This window comes from Macadamia integrifolia, chromosome 3, assembly GCF_013358625.1.
Source record: "Macadamia integrifolia cultivar HAES 741 chromosome 3, SCU_Mint_v3, whole genome shotgun sequence".
Classification (NCBI taxonomy): Eukaryota; Viridiplantae; Streptophyta; class Magnoliopsida; order Proteales; family Proteaceae; genus Macadamia; species Macadamia integrifolia.
In genome coordinates, this window is record NC_056559.1 from 11626208 (window position 1) to 11643521 (window position 17314).

A 17314-nucleotide genomic window follows, 5' to 3' on the forward strand; every position below is an offset into this window, starting at 1 on the left:
GATACGCTCGGCCCTCCAGCACGGCTGGAGGATCTGAATCCCTGTGCTTCTAGTGCTAGATTTTCAAAGGATCGATGCTGTGGCGTTTACTGCTTACCGGTGTAACGGGCAAGCCTAAAGAGACGCTTCAACTTCGTGTCATGTGGGCCGTGGGCCAGTCGTGAAGCAAATTTCTTTCTGAGGCTCACTTAAATTCCGAGGACAAGTTCTGCCACGTAGAACCCATGTGGGACAGCAGTGACAAAGGGTGGAAAGGACTAAAAGTGGGCCCGACGGGTCCTACAGTGAGTCTATGACGAGTGCCGCCTGAAGTCTGAACCGTGTCTGAAGACTGCCCTTTTTCAGTTTTCAGACTCACACCTAAAAGTATCCAATAATCTTCCGTTCCGCTCGATCGATTCTTGGTCGATCATCGCTGTTCTCCGCTCTATTTGCTTAATCATCACTCTTCCACTCTCTGGTTGTTCTTACAAGTTCCGAGTTTTTCAGTGTTCACTTCACCTCACGTCGTTTCTGGCTTCAATTTTCTTTTAGAAATGGAATTTAGGGCATACATCGATCTAGAGACGAAGCTGTAATGGCAGAGAACTATTGATTTTCCAGTTGGAGGCGTTCTAGGGTTTTAAGATGTCTGTTGCGGAGCTGAAGGAACGGCACCTAGCTGCCACAACGACCGTGAATGCTCTCAGAGAACGTTTGAAGCAGAAACGGCGACTTCTTCTCGACACTGATGGTACTTGAAGATTGATAATTGCCAGATTAGAATTTTCAGTTTTTTTACACTGTGTTTTGGTTTCTTACATCTGTTATGACTTCCTATGATTTTGTAGTTGCTGAGTATGCAAGGTCTCAGGGACGAACGGCTGTTAGCTTTGGCCCTACGGATCTTGTCTGCTGTAGGACTCTACAAGGACACACGGGCAAGGTACGATTAATATCTGATTTTGTTGGTGTTGAGTGCTGATGCATGAAGTTTCATTTTATCAGAGTAGTTTTCTATAAATGAATTGTTCGTGTATTTAGAGTACTATTTGTTACACTGGACACTCTTTTCCTCCTACCTTTGTTTAAATCTATGGACTACTTAATCATATTGTGATAATTGTTGTTGCCATATCAACAATTGGTTTCAATTTGCCTAAAAGGAAAAAAGAAGAAAGGAAAAGGGGGAAGAAGCCATTCGAATTGAGATTTCAGTATGGCAATCTCTATTCTATCTGGTGGTTTAATTGATGCATGGTTTAGTACAGTGCTTTTGTTGCTGATTTTGCCTTTTTGTTTCTTCTTGTGGAAATCATCTTCCTATACAAATTTTCTTTGGGGCTTTGCTGTGGATTTTATTTGATTCCGTTAGACTTTGTGTGGATCATCTGTTTAGAAATTGGTAACGCTTACGCTTTGACAGCTTCTACCATTGAAGTTTTCGTTTCCAGGGACATACAGATAATTTACTATACTGAACTATTCTTACACATCTTTTTCTGAAAGATATTGTAGTGGAATAAACTGGAAAAAGTACGGGGCCGGGGGGGCGGGAGGGATACTTGTGCTGTAAAAATCTCATCTTAGATTTTAAGCTTAAACTGAACTTTTGTGCTGCTTTTTTTCCAAAAAATCTTCCAGGTTTATTCATTGGACTGGACTCCTGAAAAGAATCGAATTGTCAGTGCATCTCAAGATGGAAGGCTAATTGTGTGGAATGCTCTAACAAGCCAGAAAACTCATGCTATAAAGCTACCTTGTGCATGGGTCATGACGTGTGCCTTCTCTCCAAGTGGTCAGTCTGTTGCCTGCGGTGGACTTGATAGTGTATGTTCTATCTTCAATTTGAACTCTCCCAGTGACAAGGATGGGTACCTACCAGTATCGAGGATGCTAAGTGGGCACAAGGGTTATGTATCCTCATGCCAGTTTGTTCCTGATGAGGATACTCACCTAATAACCAGTTCTGGTGATCAGACATGTGTTTTGTGGGATGTCACTACAGGCCAGAGAATTTCTGTTTTTGGAGGTGAATTTCCGTCGGGCCACACAGCTGATGTTTTGAGGTACATGAATTTCCTAGGAAGATTAGGAAACTGGATTAGTATATGCCTCCCCACCTCCCCCCCTCCCCCCCCAACACACACACACAACAAACAAAGTGATTCTCTTCTGGTAGGAAGTCTTCATTTTACATTTGCTTGATATTAAAGTTTGTGTTTACATTATTTGCTGGCATCTAGATATGCTATAAGCTAGTTGTTGTTTAACTTGACAACCTAATGGAACATGATATTGAATCGACACCAGAGCTTCATAAAGTTCTCATAAGGTGATAAGGTTGGATGCCTCCATACTTCTTGCATAGTTGGAGCTGTTCTGTATAAGAAAACATTTAATTAATCACGGTATTTTATTCAACAAGGACGAGGAAGTTTGAATGAGTGCCATGAGTATCTTATAGGAGTCACATTCAGATTAATGTCATGAAAATTTTGTCCCATGTTTAAGATTTTCTGTAGGGTAGAAGAGAGAAAACTCGCTTTGGTGTTTCCATAAGAAACTTCACTGCTGGTTATAGACTTGTAGCTGCGAAGTTCATGCTAGCAATCAAGGCAGTGGGAATTAGCTGAAATCGAATGGGGTTCTATTTGGAATTGGAGATTGTGTGAATTTGTATATTGTTTCATTGGAAATCAGATTATAATTTAAGAAATATGTGGTAAGATTAATAAAGTCTGAAAATGAGAATTGAAACTAGGTTTCAAAATGTTGGTAGGTCTTATGTCTTTAATTTCCAGTGGGTGGAGAACTATAACTTGGAAGAAGAGTACAGAAAGCTATTATTTTGACTTATGAAAGAAATAGGATAAAAATTTGAGAAAGAGTAAAGTCTGGGATTGGATAGGAGTGTGGCTAAAGGAGCTTTGGATTTTGTGGCTGATCTGTTACATTTTATCCTGTTTGTGGCCCGAGAAATCAAGATAGATCATGAATGATTTTACTAGGGTTCATTGTGGAAGATTTGTGGTAAAACTCAAGTTGATGAAATAAAAGTGGAGGGGGAAATAACACTGGTGTATATCAAACTTAGAAGAACAAAGGATTTATAGGAAGAATTAATGCAGCCTAGGGTTCTGAAACCCTGAATTTGGTCGCTATGGGCCCACCAGAGAGACAAAAACTCAGTTTAAAGGTGCAATGGCAATTTTGTAGATACTATGAGCAGTTCAGGACCCTTTGGGAGAAGAAAACTGGACCAGGGACTCATAGGTAAATATGAACTTAAATTGGTAAAGGCGAAAAATGGAATTTCGGAAAAAGAATAGAATAAATTAAAACAGACTTCAGAAAGAGAGGGTTCTTATGTAATTTTCACAGGATCTGGCCTTAGTTGCAATTTGTAAGAAATTCGTCTTGTTCAACCTCACAGCTTATGGTAGTGGTGGAAACCAGCCTTGGTTCAGGTGGGACAACTACCTCAAATAGATTTCTTTCTACTTGAAATTTTAGGAGAGATTCCTTACTCCTACCTCTTATGAATGATCAATTGCAAGCCAATTTATAAACAAATAAATCTCCGAAGACAGGAGGGGCTGTAGACTAACCAGAATTGAAGTTCTGGTTGGAACTTTCAACTAAGATATGATTTTAACCCCAAGCTCTACAAGATGAGTCGCCCTGGAGCAAGGATACTACTCCCAAAACTTGAGACTAAAAAGAAAAGATTCTGATGCGGAACCCAGGTCGCAAAATACCCTATTGGGTCCGCTATGGGCACACCCATATGCTACATCACTCAAATAATCAAGTGGCTGGAAAATATGTAATTAATGGATGTCAGGCTAACAAAAAAAAAGGAACACTATGTGGGTAACAGTGAAGTTGTATAGAACGGGAAATTTAGAAAGAGGAGATAAAATAAAAACACAAGGGGTTGATAGAAATAGGGAGGGGTAGTCCTGGAAAACAATTATATGAAGGGATTAGAAGCACAACTTTGGGGTTGTCTTCAACCTTCGAACATGAACATCAAACCAACGGCGGAGGAGGAATGTGATTCGAAGATGGGAACTCCCTCTTGAGATACTCAATCAATGCGGGTTTTCAGGCAGTTAATCACAACTACCAGCCTTCACAAGAACATGCAATGTTTACCAAAGATCAGCTTCAGAATCACTCTGGGTGTAAGTACCAACGAACCAAAGTTCAGTTGGGAGAAGACAAAGCTTGAAGGAGATCAACCCGATAATCTGGGCATGACATTACCACCCAGAAACAGAGTAACAGTGTAGGTTAAATGCAATCTGAAATAAAAGAGGAGGAAAATGAATAAGAAGGGGGTGAGAGAGCTGCCAAGCCACGCAGACATTCACTCAACTTCAAATTTTCTATGATGAAATTTCATCATAGTACAAGCTATTTAAAAGAAGAAAACCCAACTAGCAAAGATAACCTATTTAACTAGGAAACAAACATCAACAAGGAAACTATGAACTACTGGGAAAACAAATATCCTACTTAGCTAAACTTCTAAAATTAAAAGATTACATATTTCCTAATGAAAATAAATATCTAAATATCTAATTATGCTACCAGACTAAAAACCCAAATTTGACCCGGTTCTCGGTCTGGGTTCCCAAACGTGTTCATGCTGACCCATGGAAGTGCTCCTGCACCAGATTCAATGGAGATTAACTCAGATCTATTGGACTAGTAGTGTTGCCCAGAAATAGAGCATGCATGATGAGCTTTAAGATTCAAACAGAGAAGGAAAGGAATAAACAGAAGAGAGGAGAGTTGGAAGAGCACAACTGGATAGAGGGAAGCTGAATGTTAATCAAGCAGGGATGAGAGAGATGGAGGGAACCATTACACAACCAGCAACCAGGAAAATCACAATTCTATTCAATCAAATCTGTTATTCTTGATTAATTGCATCTATTTATCAGGGGGGAAAAGACTCCTAATTTTATTCTAAAATTGAAACAGAAAAAAAACTTCCATATGTTGTCTAATTCCAACAGATGAAAAAAAAAAAAAAAAATCAAATTATATAAATATCACTAATTAACCTTGCTCATAACTTCGTCAAGAAGAGGAAAAAAAACCTAGAAAACTAAGAAGAAGAAGACGAAGAAGGGAACTTACAAGGGTTTCAAATTAAGTTTGCCAACAGGAACTCAAGTTTCATTAAATTTCTCAGAAAAGGAATTTTCTTTTTCAACGGCAGAGAAAACATTATGTAAATGGCTGAATGTGCTTCTCTTGTGTCTCTATGTAGTCAACTGATGATTTAAGTGGTCACTCAAATTCTTTTTTGGCAATTAAACTACCTATAAAAAAAAAACAAATTAAATTAAATATTGGTAACCCGACCAACTCTAAACTGCCCAAAACCTTATCAGAAAATCATGGAGATGCCAAAGGGACAGAACTATGTTATGCAGGAGAAGATTTGGGAGCCGACTATGTCAGCCAATGGTTATGCGCTAAGATGTAACTCAATGAGGTTTAGGATAGATAACACAGGTGGAGGGTGTCCTAGGGTTTAAGAGCAATAGGTGGGCTGGGCTGGGCGGGGCGGAGAGGGTGAAGAGAGTAAGTTTTTGATGGAGTAAGAGGGTTTAGGTTGTAGAGCTGGGGTGCAGCTCTGTCTGTGGATCCTATATAGGGTCGTTTGTCATTGTGAAGAAAAACTCAGGGAGGTCATGGCCCCTTCATATGGTGGGTTTTAGGGGGTGGGATAACTAAGAATAGAGCTACTTGGCAGAAATTTGAAGTTCCGCTCCAGTTCGGCTGGCCCTCCATCGCTGTCAACTCTGTTTCCACTTCCATGCTTTGGTTGGTTATGCGTTGAATCTCCTACCTGGCCTTCAATGCGTTGGCTACCATCAACAAAGCTACTGCTGCGGCACTCAAAGAATAACTAAGAATAGAGCTACTTGGCAGAAATTTGGAAGTATAACATATACTATGCCACAATCTCCAGGGTGGTTGGGTTTTGGGGAACTTTTTTTTTTTGGGGGGGGGGGGGGGAGTGTGGGATGTCATCAGAAACGGAAGCATAGTATATGTTATATTTCCTAAATCACAAAGAACCATTTCCTGAATTCCTCCTTGTGTAGTGGGACAAAGAAAATAGACAAGAGATCAGCTAATTCAATCATGGTGCAATTTAAGGTCCTAATGGTAAACACTTGTCACCTTCATTGGGATTCACAAGGCACCATATCTTTGCTTAGCCATGTGAAGGTATTATGGTCAATATGTACATGGCCCCAGCTTTATTTGCTATAACATGATAGAATGATGATGCGATGAAATTAGGTTTGGTGGTTATGCTGGTGTACACTATTCATTCCTCGATGAAACTCAAATAGTCTCCCTTATGGTATGAGCATCATTCTTTATTTGAAAACTGCAAAAAATTTCTATAGTTTGTGTGATATTTTCAAATAATTGTCTGCAGCTTCAATAGTTTTCATCTACTTGCAGGAAGGACTAATACCACAGTCACTCTATCTATTTGGTATTTTGGTTTAAACTAATAATAAGAAAAAAAGAATTATCCATTGGTTGAGGATTCGTGTCTGTGAGTGCATGTCAATGAAAGTGCCTATCCAACCGTGGCTTGTTTGATGGATATATTCATCTAAACAAGCAAATTGTATGGTGTGTGCTAATGTGTGCTGCAATCCTATCTGTACTTTTATAACCTGCACATATTTACAATTCTCAAGAGTGGGATAAATTCTTATCACACACCTGGTTGTCGAAATTAAAAGATTCCAAAATTGGATATAACACCAATATAAATATTCAGAACTAAGATCAGACGGATCCAGGGGGCCAGGGCAACACTGAATATATTGTATACAAGTGTAAACAGTTAAACACTGTTGGGCATGAAGACCTGTGTCGATTTGTACTGGGATGAACAAAACAATTATCCCAAATATAAGCAGCGGTGGTTCATTAACAGCAAAGGGCAGCAAGAAAGATATCAATGTGCTCCAAGTAAATGCATAAATGCTGTTAAAGTGTATGGTCCTATAGGCTTTGTGGACCCCTATTGGACCCTCTAATGTGGTGTATCAAGTGTTCATGATAGGGGGAGTAAGAAGCATTCACCGTCAGGGAGGTCTGTCCCTATCATGAGTGAGTTTTAGTTAGATTAGATTCTGGTTGTTATTCAATAGTAGTTTCCTATTACATGTTATCCTATTAGTCCAAGGAAATCTTATCATATTGTAATTCTATTTTTCGGTTTTAATCCTATTAATAAAGCAAGGTTAGTGATAGACTTTTGCCTTCCAATACAAAACTTGTTATTCTATTTAAATTCAGCAAACTGAACTCCTTTTTTTCTTGTTTCCAGCCTCAAAACACTGTACGATAAGACTGGCTGCTGAAGAAGTAAACACAATCAACCCAATTTTTGAAGTTATAAACACAATAAATATTTGTCCATAACATGACTTTACCTTTGTAATGGGCTTTGAGCTCTCTTTTTTGGTTTTGGGGTGGGGTGAAGGGAGGGTTGAGTTGCTGGGTGGGTGCTCTCTTTGTTCATCTCTTTGCTCTGTCTTTACATATTTGCGATCAATAAAATGTTATTTCAATAAAATTATTGAAATTCGAGTTCTTAATTTTTAAGTTATCAAATAGACTTCTCGATTTTGATGTCCAGCGCATCTGACAATTGGTACTACACTAGTTCCCAACCTTGAAACCTGAACCTCAGTAACATGGTTGTGTTGTGATATTTGGGTTTTTGTCTTGCAACTTTTGTGAAGGTATAGCAGTACTATTTCTTTGAATGAGAGCCAATGGAGCCTACGACAGAGTAAAACTTTGGTTTTTGCAGAAGATATTGAATCATTAAATATGCTAAGTGGCTAATGGCAGTTATAGAATGCTTGAATAGAATTGTATGTTTTTATCTATATTCTGTTTGCATGTCAAAAGTGCACTTTATATATTGATAATTATTGGCTGGTTACTTATTGCCTTGTTCTCTTGCAGTGTATCTATAAACGGAACAAATTCAAAGATGTTTGTCTCTGGTTCGTGTGATGCAACAGCACGATTATGGGATACCCGCATTGCAAGTCGAGCTGTCCGGACGTATCATGGCCATGCAGGAGATGTTAACACAGTTAAATTTTTCCCAGACGGCCACAGATTTGGGACGGGCTCTGATGATGGAACATGCAGGTTATTTGACATGAGGACTGGGCATGAGCTTCAAGTCTATCAACAGCAGCACGGTGATAATGATATTCCTCTGGTAACCTCAATTGCGTTCTCAATATCAGGGAGGCTTCTATTCGCTGGATACTCTAATGGTGACTGCTATGTATGGGATACTCTAGTGGCAAAGGTGTGTAGATCATAAATTTCAAGTTCCACTGTCTTACTTTGTTTCATATGGACAATATATCCTCTTAAAAAATAAAATAAAAAATTATTCTATCGTTGCAGATGATTTGACAACCAAATTTACTCCCTCATTCATCTGGTGTTAGTGATGCAGTTACATTAGACATTTAACCCATATGGATGCCTATGTGTAAGTTTAAGGCCCCCAAGGAGCAGTTGGCAGTCCAACGGGTTGAACTGAAGCTCTGGGTAATAGGTTGTGACTTCTAATTTCTTGGGTTTCATTGGAACAGGCCTAATTTATAAGTTATAAAGTGGGGGTAAAGTTCGTTCATGGGATTATTAAGTGTTTGGGTTAGATTTGGATACTTGATAGCTTTTAACTCTCAGTCTATTTACTTCGTCAGTGTAAGAGAGTGACTAGGAGTCCTTTTTATGAGTCAATTTAGGAATTTTAGATGGTATTTGTATATGTAATACACTCCTCATCAATTGGAGATGATTTGAATAAAGAATGATTTTTTATTTTTTTTTAAAGAGTTTTGGAGTTGTTGACCTTGGCATACAAGATTGGTATCTTAGACCTTATTTCATCTCTTCTTTGCTTCTTTTCCATGGATTACAAGGTTAGGTTCTGCAATTATTTTCTTTCTTCATATCAATTTCTAGTTCTGATTCTGTTTTTAGTATGAAAGTCCTATTTTTGTTTCCTAGTTTCTTGAATTCCTACTCTAAGTAGGAATTTTCTGAAACTTCAAATCTAACCATTGGATTTCAATTCTGCTTCCATGCTTGGCAATTGTTTTCTGTTTTGAACCTTCTTATGATTTCAAAATTCAAACTCGAAACTGATTTCAGTTTAATCAACTTCAAATTATATTTTCTAAGTCTGACCTCAGATTTCTGAACTATCATAAGGCTAGGCTTGTTGTTAGATACTGAAATGATCTCTAATCAGGTTGTCTAAACCTTCTATGGAATTTTCAGATGTTAAGAATCTGATCATTGGATCAAGCCTGATTTCTGATATTATATTCTCCCATCCAATTGGCGCCTTTGACCAGAAGTTTGCTTGAATCTGATCCCATGATTCTTTGTTATTAAAATTCTTTGGAAATCTGGTTCTATCCTCACATGGGACCCTATCGCAAACTTATCTGCCACTGGATCTCACTGGTTTTAGATTAGCGCTGCATTAGTTAGTTAGCATATCATTCACTGTTTGATGAAGACACCATAGTTGTCAAGGCATTGCCTAGGCGTTATGGGGCTTCTTGGGTCCAAGGCAACTGCACACCTACTTGATGCAAGAAAGTTGACCGTCTTGGACCCCTTGGCTTTGCCTAGGAAACCGCCTTGGCCTGTCCTAGACGACCGCCTTGGATGCCTTGGCCTAGGTGACCGGCTTGAACACCACATTGGCCTTGGTCAATTTTGACACTTCACGAGTTTAAATTGATATATGTTTATTGCTTTGTTTTTTGTGAATGTGCTTAAATTATATCCTGTCTTTTTTTTTTATATGTTGTTTTTTTCATATTAAGTCATTTATAACATAATTATATCATATTGCATTGATATGGCTTCTGTGTTGCATATAAGCGTAATTATATAAAATCATTGCTATATTACATGTATTGCATGTCTAGGGTGCGTAGGTAATTTCCTAGGCGGTCGGTTTGTTGCCTAGGTGCCCCTCCAACACCTTGGGTTGCCTTGACAACTATGAAGGACACGTAAGCCACACAGAATGTACACACTACACCGGGGGCCGGGGGGAGCGCACCATAGCATAGTGCATTTTGTGGACTATATTTTGAGTCTTTGATTCCTGTTTCTGGTGTGCTTCTTTATGTCAACAAAAAAACACCGGGGGGCGGGGGGAGCACTGCACAACATAGTGCATTTTTTGCACTACATTTTGAGTCTTTGATTTCTGTTTCTGGTGTGCTTCTGTATGTCAAGTTGTCAACATAATCTTTTGTGTCATTATTTCTTTCTTATCCTGTAAGGCTCTGACCACTGATGTTTGTTTTACAGTGGTAATGCACTGATTGATATCTTCATTTAACTATTGTAATATTTCCTTGTCAAGGTTTCTTCAGTTTACCATGTTTGACAACTCTTGTTGTCTGTTGTTGATACATGTCTAATTTTTTCATGTATTTTTTAGAAGAAACCTTTCTCTAACAATGTTTATATAATTCAAAAACAAATAAAAGGGACTGGTGTCCGCCATATTCTTCAAAAAAGAGCTGTGTTAGCCCTCTGTTTGAGAAAGGGTCAGAGTTCTATTCTGTGAAGGTGTGGCATACATATCAGGTGTGTCAGTAAGAATAATGACCATCTGAAGCTGGCACATGTAAGGTACTTCTATAGTGTTTTCAAGCCCATTAGAGTCTTAGCTGCATGGTGTGCTTGGGTGGGGTGTTTCTTTTTTTTTTTTTAAAGGGGCAGGGGGATGGAGCCAGAAATTTTATTGATTTAAAGAGGAGAGTGTATCTTTGTCCACTAGCCCATAAACCAGAGGTTTACAGCCACTAATTAAAATTTGAGTTTGAATTTGACACACAAGTATGGATTATTTCCTAGATATTCGATTGTATGGTTCCAAATTACCATATCATTCTTGCATATGACACAAATTGTTTGCGCTTAGGTCACATGGCTTTACGAAGAAAAAAAGTGTGACGTCAATGGCCAATCAACTATTAGATAAATAATTTCGAACCAAGTTTCATTTCACCCCCACAGTGAAGAAGAATCTTTTCAGCCAATGGCATCATACGCTTGGATGGGACTCTGGGTTGAGGACATTTCAGACCTCCAAACAAGCATTTTTTTGGGGGGGTGGGGAGATAGTAATAACAGTAGATTTGTGCGTGACGTGTTCAACCTGGGTGCACAGGAAACTTTTCATCTATATGGGTCCACATGGGACTTATATGGTCAGAATAGGAGAGAGTGTCATTATGGATCCCATGTTTATTATGTTAGAGGGAAATATTGTAATATGCACATGCTTCCTTTTCCCCTTTTTAATTTTTTACTTCCATTTTTTCCATGGCAAAAAGATGTATGGTTAGTTTGCATTGGAAATGTAACGGGGAAACATGACTTTAGCAAAACCCTTGATCAGGGTATGGATGCTTTGTGAGATTCCAATCTGACAGTTGATAGGTTGATGACATAGTCCATGTTTTCTAGGTCTGGTTTTACCGTTTCTCTGAGAAAAAGATCACTTAAACTCTGAAGCTCAAAAAGACTGGTTTGATGCCTGGTCATAGCCTAATGGGGGGTTTAGTTTCATCCCGAATCGGTTTGAGTACCAAAACCAACTGAGAAAACCGAATTGGACTGAATCTGGTAAAAATTGAATACTAATAAAAAATTTGTTTGTGTGCATTATTTTATAAATATATGTATAGAAAGCAAAACTGAAACAGTAACAACCCATTAACGGACCGATAAAAGCGCATTGAATCGATCCGAAAACGAGCCGAACCAAAACGGTTTGGCTTCAATTTGGCCCAATACCGGAGCAAAATCAATTCTGCATGACAAAACCAGACCAAAAACAGACCAATTGACACCCCTACCCGGTTGAGTGCTAACAACCGTAGGCTGGGTTTTTTGGGGCCTCAAATCCTCAATCCAAACACACCCTAAAGTTGGAGCCCCAAAGATAAATCTTGTCTAAACTCTAAGCAAGCCTCCAAGAAACTTTAATAGGTTGATTCTGTGGGGCCTTTGAAGAGCTTATTTCTTTATTCATTCTGAAAACTTAAAGAAACTGCCCTGGAGTCAAGTTTCCTGTTGTTTGAGTAAAAGCTTTGTTTTCCCACATTTTTGTCTTCTTTTTTTTTTTCCCCCAAAAACAATTATCCCACCCCTCCAGTTGGAAGGTGAAATTGTTTTGTGTAGCAAATTCTAAATTGAACTCCCTTAAAATATTTATCAAGACTTCAACTGTGAAAAGCCTCTAAAGTGGGTACGAGTTTTGGATTCAGCACGACTGCATAAACAAGAGACATACATAGGGATTGTAGTGGCCATTGATATTTAGATTATCAACTATTCAATTTTGGGCTTTTTTAGTGCACCCGAACACCCCTTCAGAAAAAATAATTATTAAATTTTCACCAGTGTTGCTGTCTATAAGAAAACATGATATTTGAATGCAGGACCCTCCACCTGGACAGGACCCTGAGGGGAAAATATTAAGTATTTTCTGGTTTATGTCAAAATAGATCTTCATTTGGTTTGTGTGCTAGATTCTGGTCGTAGCCTTAACTGTTTTCTTCACTGCAGGTAGTTCTGAACCTGGGGTCTCTGCAGAACTCTCATGAGGGCCGTATCACATGTTTAGGTTTGTCAGCTGATGGGAGTGCCTTATGTACAGGAAGTTGGGATAGAAACCTGAAGGTTTGGTTTTCCACAACCCCGCTGAGTCGTCTCATATACTGTTCTATAAATTGAATCATTTTTTTTGAATAAATGATCCAATTTTCATCCTGTTAGACTTGGCTTGATGTTGTGCTGGGTACTAAAATCGAAGACTCACAGTAACTAATTTCTTACCCAACAAGTGATATGATATCAATACTTATTTGACGTGTAAGGTTAATCTTTTGAATCTGGGTGCAGGTTGATGTGCCAAGTCAGCATTTGACCCAGCTTGAAATTTTTTTGCTGAATGAAGTGCATTGTTTACTGTAGGCTCACTTATTGCACATCTATTCATATTTGTAGATATTCATGTATAATTACTTGTGCCAGTGTATATTTATAGCATATGGTACACATGGCTCAGTTTTTATTTTCTAATTTTTTTTTGGGGGGGGGGGCATTTTCGATTCATCTCAATTTTCTTTATGAAGTATAATTTTTTAGTGTTGAAAGTTTCTCTCAAAATCGAGGGTGGTTCTTCTATGGTTGGTTTGGTCTGCCATCCTTGGATTGGCATCTGTGTGCATTTACGTGTGCCTTTAAGTTGGAAAGAGCAATCAATCTGTGGCTAAGGTATTTTAAGTTTAACTGCAAGAAAATAAAGTATGGACTTGTTTTTTGTTGGCAGATATGGGCTTTTGGAGGGCATAGGAAAGTGGTCTGAATTTTCCTGCCACAATCAGGCTACAAGAGTCTGGATTATGTAGAAGGCCTGCTTTTCTGCCAATCGCCCAGTCATTATTTTCATTCTTCCAATGCATTGCTTGGCTGGACCTTCGACTGTCCAGTAAGGTGTGTTCCTCTAATCTTTGAAAAACCCTGCCCATGACACTTTCTTCTTGTAATGCCTTGAACGATAGCATGAGATAAGAGAAGTTGGAGAAAGGAGAAATATCTTTGATGGGGAAAGAAAAAGGAACAAAGAATGTCCTTCAAGAGTTTCAACTGTTGGGGCCATCTTTTTTCTGTTGTATCAGTGTAATGTAAATCAGCTTGCTTTAATCTCTATTTTTTTTTTCTTTTTCTTTTTGGCTTTAATTTGCCTATGTGAAGCTGCAAATGACCTTGTTTTGAATCATTTTCTGTGGGACAGTTTTTGCAAGGGGGGTTTAGCATAATTGGGTGGGCAGTGAATTTATTTTGTGTCGTGTTAGAATAGTGGAGGGAAGCGCTGGTGGGAAGTAGACTTCTGCAAACCCCATTAGTGGAGTGGCTGAACAGGACTAGTGTGATGAGAAAAGAATATGGCTAAGCATTCCCCCCACCCCCTCTGCTAAAAAAAGAAAAAAAGAGAAGGATACTGGTTAAGCTTAATTACTCAGACTCGAGAGAACTTCATAGTGATTCTGTCATCCTTCTTTATATCATTGCTGTTCTATTTTGTTAGATGTAATCTATAAGATCATGTAATGGTTAGTTGGAGAAAGCTTTTATCCCATGCCTTGCCACCAATGTCTAGGGTTGAACACACTAGTAAGGCGTTGATGGCTCTAGTTGGGTGGTTGTCAAAAAATGATTTCGATATCATTACTTTCCTACAAGCAGTAGATTGCTGATGTTCTCAAATTTCTCTTAACAGTGATTCGAGGATCTCTCAGGTCAACAGATTAACATTGAAAAGAGTTGTGTTTTTCAGCTAAAAACACTGGCCCCTTACTGTGTTCTTCATTATCAGATCTGTGTATGAAACACATGGAGGATCAAAATTGCTGTTTTCGGTTGGCAGTCACCCTTATCGCATCAGTCATGGCATCCTAAGCTGGATTAGTAGCAGTCAGGGTTTTGGGGCGAAACACCAAAGAGAATGGATTGAACCTTAAAGCTTGGGACACAATCTGCACACCTAAACATAAAGGAAGCTTAATGTTTCGAAGAAGTGTTTATCACTATACTGCCTTCTCCTCAAGGTTGGTTGGAGATTACTCTCTCAACCTGAGAAGTGTTGACAACAGTTAAAGTTCATTTTGGTTAGAATCCTAAAGGCTTAACCCGAAAATTCCCATCTGGTTTGGAGAAGCCTGATGAGAGCTCGTCCCATCCTTCGAATGGTCCGTCTGCATCATTTCCTAGCCAATAAAATCTGAGAGCTGCCACTTTGGCCAAAAATCATTCTATGTCGTGGAGGTGATGATTACTCAACATTCTCCCATCACGTGATTTTCTCAACCATAGAATCAGGGGCACTGACCCAGTTAGCCCAATCTATAATTTAGAACCTGAAACGTTGTGGCATATTCTCCTTTCTTGCCCACATTTTAAGAGTCTGGTTGGCCTCCTGCCTTGGCATAAAACCGAGTTTTAGTGATTTCAATAATGGACAAAAACACATCCCCCACGTACGGATCTTGATGTCGTTACAATACATTCTCACGCCATGGTTCCTTCTTTTGATAGCCCCTCCTTATTCTGCTAAGACTACAACAGTGGGCATCTCTATCTTACATTGTCATTACTGACAGTAGCTTTAATATATCAGTGGATCAATTTGGTTGGTCTGTTGTTCTCACCGTCGGCCCAAACTAAATCCATGAACGAGCACGGAAATTATTATCATTACAACACCCTAGACAAAAGGAAGTGGTATAATGTTTTAACTTTTAAGATTATTCAAAATTCTAGAAAAGGGTAGGAAACGAAGCTCAAATTCTCCTCTCTTACAAGTGAAACTCACGGTCCACGGTTCTAAACCCAGAGAGGTGAAATTTTGGCCTACATGACCAATGACCATGGATTAGAGAGGAGTCGATGGCCCTTTAGGGAAACTTGGCCACTCAGCAATGAACATATAACACTTGGGATGAGCCCCAGTTATTCATAAATCAGTTTTTCTATCGAAGTCTTATACCATTATCATCATAACCAATAATAGTCATTCTTTACTGTGGGATGAGACCCAGTTATTCATAAATCAGTTTCCATTACTTCTTTTGCCCTTTCCACGAATTCATGCTAATCGCCTTACCAGCAAACTACGGAGATATAAAAAACTGTTAAATCATTTTTTATGTGAGGATTGTTTTTAGACATGTCCATCAATCTTGTGGAATTTGAAAACCCTTTCTTTTTTCCTTTTCTTCTTTTCTTCTTTTCTTCTTTTCTTCTTTTAGCTGAGACATTACAGACCCGCCATGCACATCTCCTAAATAGAAAAAAAAAATCAATGTATATATGCTCTTTTCTTCTTCCAATCATCTTTCTTATTGTATATATACAATTATAAACGACATTGCATCTTCTGTGCCACAGATAGAGCTGTTTGGAAGACTAAGACCCATGTCGCCAATCCCTATTAGCGAGATGTTTTTGACTCCGACTTCTGTGCCGAACCTCCATTTTACTTCTTTTAATACTTTCATTGTTTTAATCCCCTTAATTCTTTTTACTCTTTTCCTATTTATGCTTCCATTGGATCCATATAACCGACCCTATTTAATTGAAATATGGTTATAGTGGTGCTGGTGGTGATATTTTGGTAATCCGAGGACACAAGCTTTTCATGGCTGCAAGAGTCAACTTAAACATCACTAGGTCAAGAGTCATATAATGGTCCAGTTAATATCATGACATGATTTGGCAAAGTGAGTTCTCAATTCCATTGAAGCAGTTAAATTTACATCATTTTACGTGGATCAATCATTATCCCTAGTGGGTATAAGCTGATAGAAGTCATAGATTAATTATGGAAAAATTACTTAATTACCCACAATTGGGTTTGTCTTTACAGAAATACCCAAGTTATGTTTTGTTCAATGGATTTATACAAAATAAGTTTACGTATTACAAAATTACCTAGAACAGTTCTCACCATACGCTTTCCATTGTATACCTAAGAATTGGACACTTTTACCCTAACAAACTCATTTATCTCACTCCTACCACTCTTCTCTCTGCCTCCACCCCTTGCTTTTCCTCAATTCCATTGAAACAGTTAAATTAACATCATTTTACATGGATCAATCATTATCCCTAGTAGGTATAAGCTGATAGACGTCATAAATTAATTATGGGAAAATTACTTGATTACCCACAATTGGGTTTGTCTTTACAGAAATACCCAAGTTATGTTTCGTTCAACGGATTTATACAAAATAAGTTTACGTATTACAAAATTACCCAGAACAGTTCTTACCATACGCTTTCTATTGTATGCCTAAAAATTGGACACTTTTACCCCTAACAAACTCATTTATCTCTCCTGCCACTCTTCTCTCTGCCTCCACTGGTCCACCCCTTGCTTTTCCTCCTACAACCTCTCCCCACCCTCCCCCATAATTCCGCCCCAAACAGAGATTAAAGAGGGTGGGATTGGAACGCAGACCAGAAATGGGATGAACTTGAGTTATGAAACCAACGTTTCCTGAAAAACCTATATCAATTGACATAGCATCGCTAGTCATCACAGCATGTACCCGCTTTCGGCATGAGCAATGAACTTGAGATATCTTCCAATATCAAACCCTAGCTGAAGCTTTGAATGTCTCCATGAAAATCAATAAAC

General features: G+C 38.6%; 1 protein-coding gene across 1 annotated transcript; it reads left to right on the forward strand.

Moving 5' to 3' along the window:
- The first annotated feature begins 308 nt into the window (after positions 1-308).
- On the forward strand, positions 309-13908 carry LOC122074015 (guanine nucleotide-binding protein subunit beta). Its single transcript, XM_042638785.1, has 6 exons — positions 309-733; positions 831-925; positions 1624-2048; positions 8011-8368; positions 12679-12792; positions 13445-13908. The coding sequence occupies exons 1-6, from the start codon at positions 628-630 to the stop codon at positions 13478-13480; spliced, it is 1134 nt and encodes a 377-aa protein (XP_042494719.1). The 5' UTR covers positions 309-627; the 3' UTR covers positions 13481-13908.
- Positions 13909-17314: the final 3406 nt, after the last annotated feature.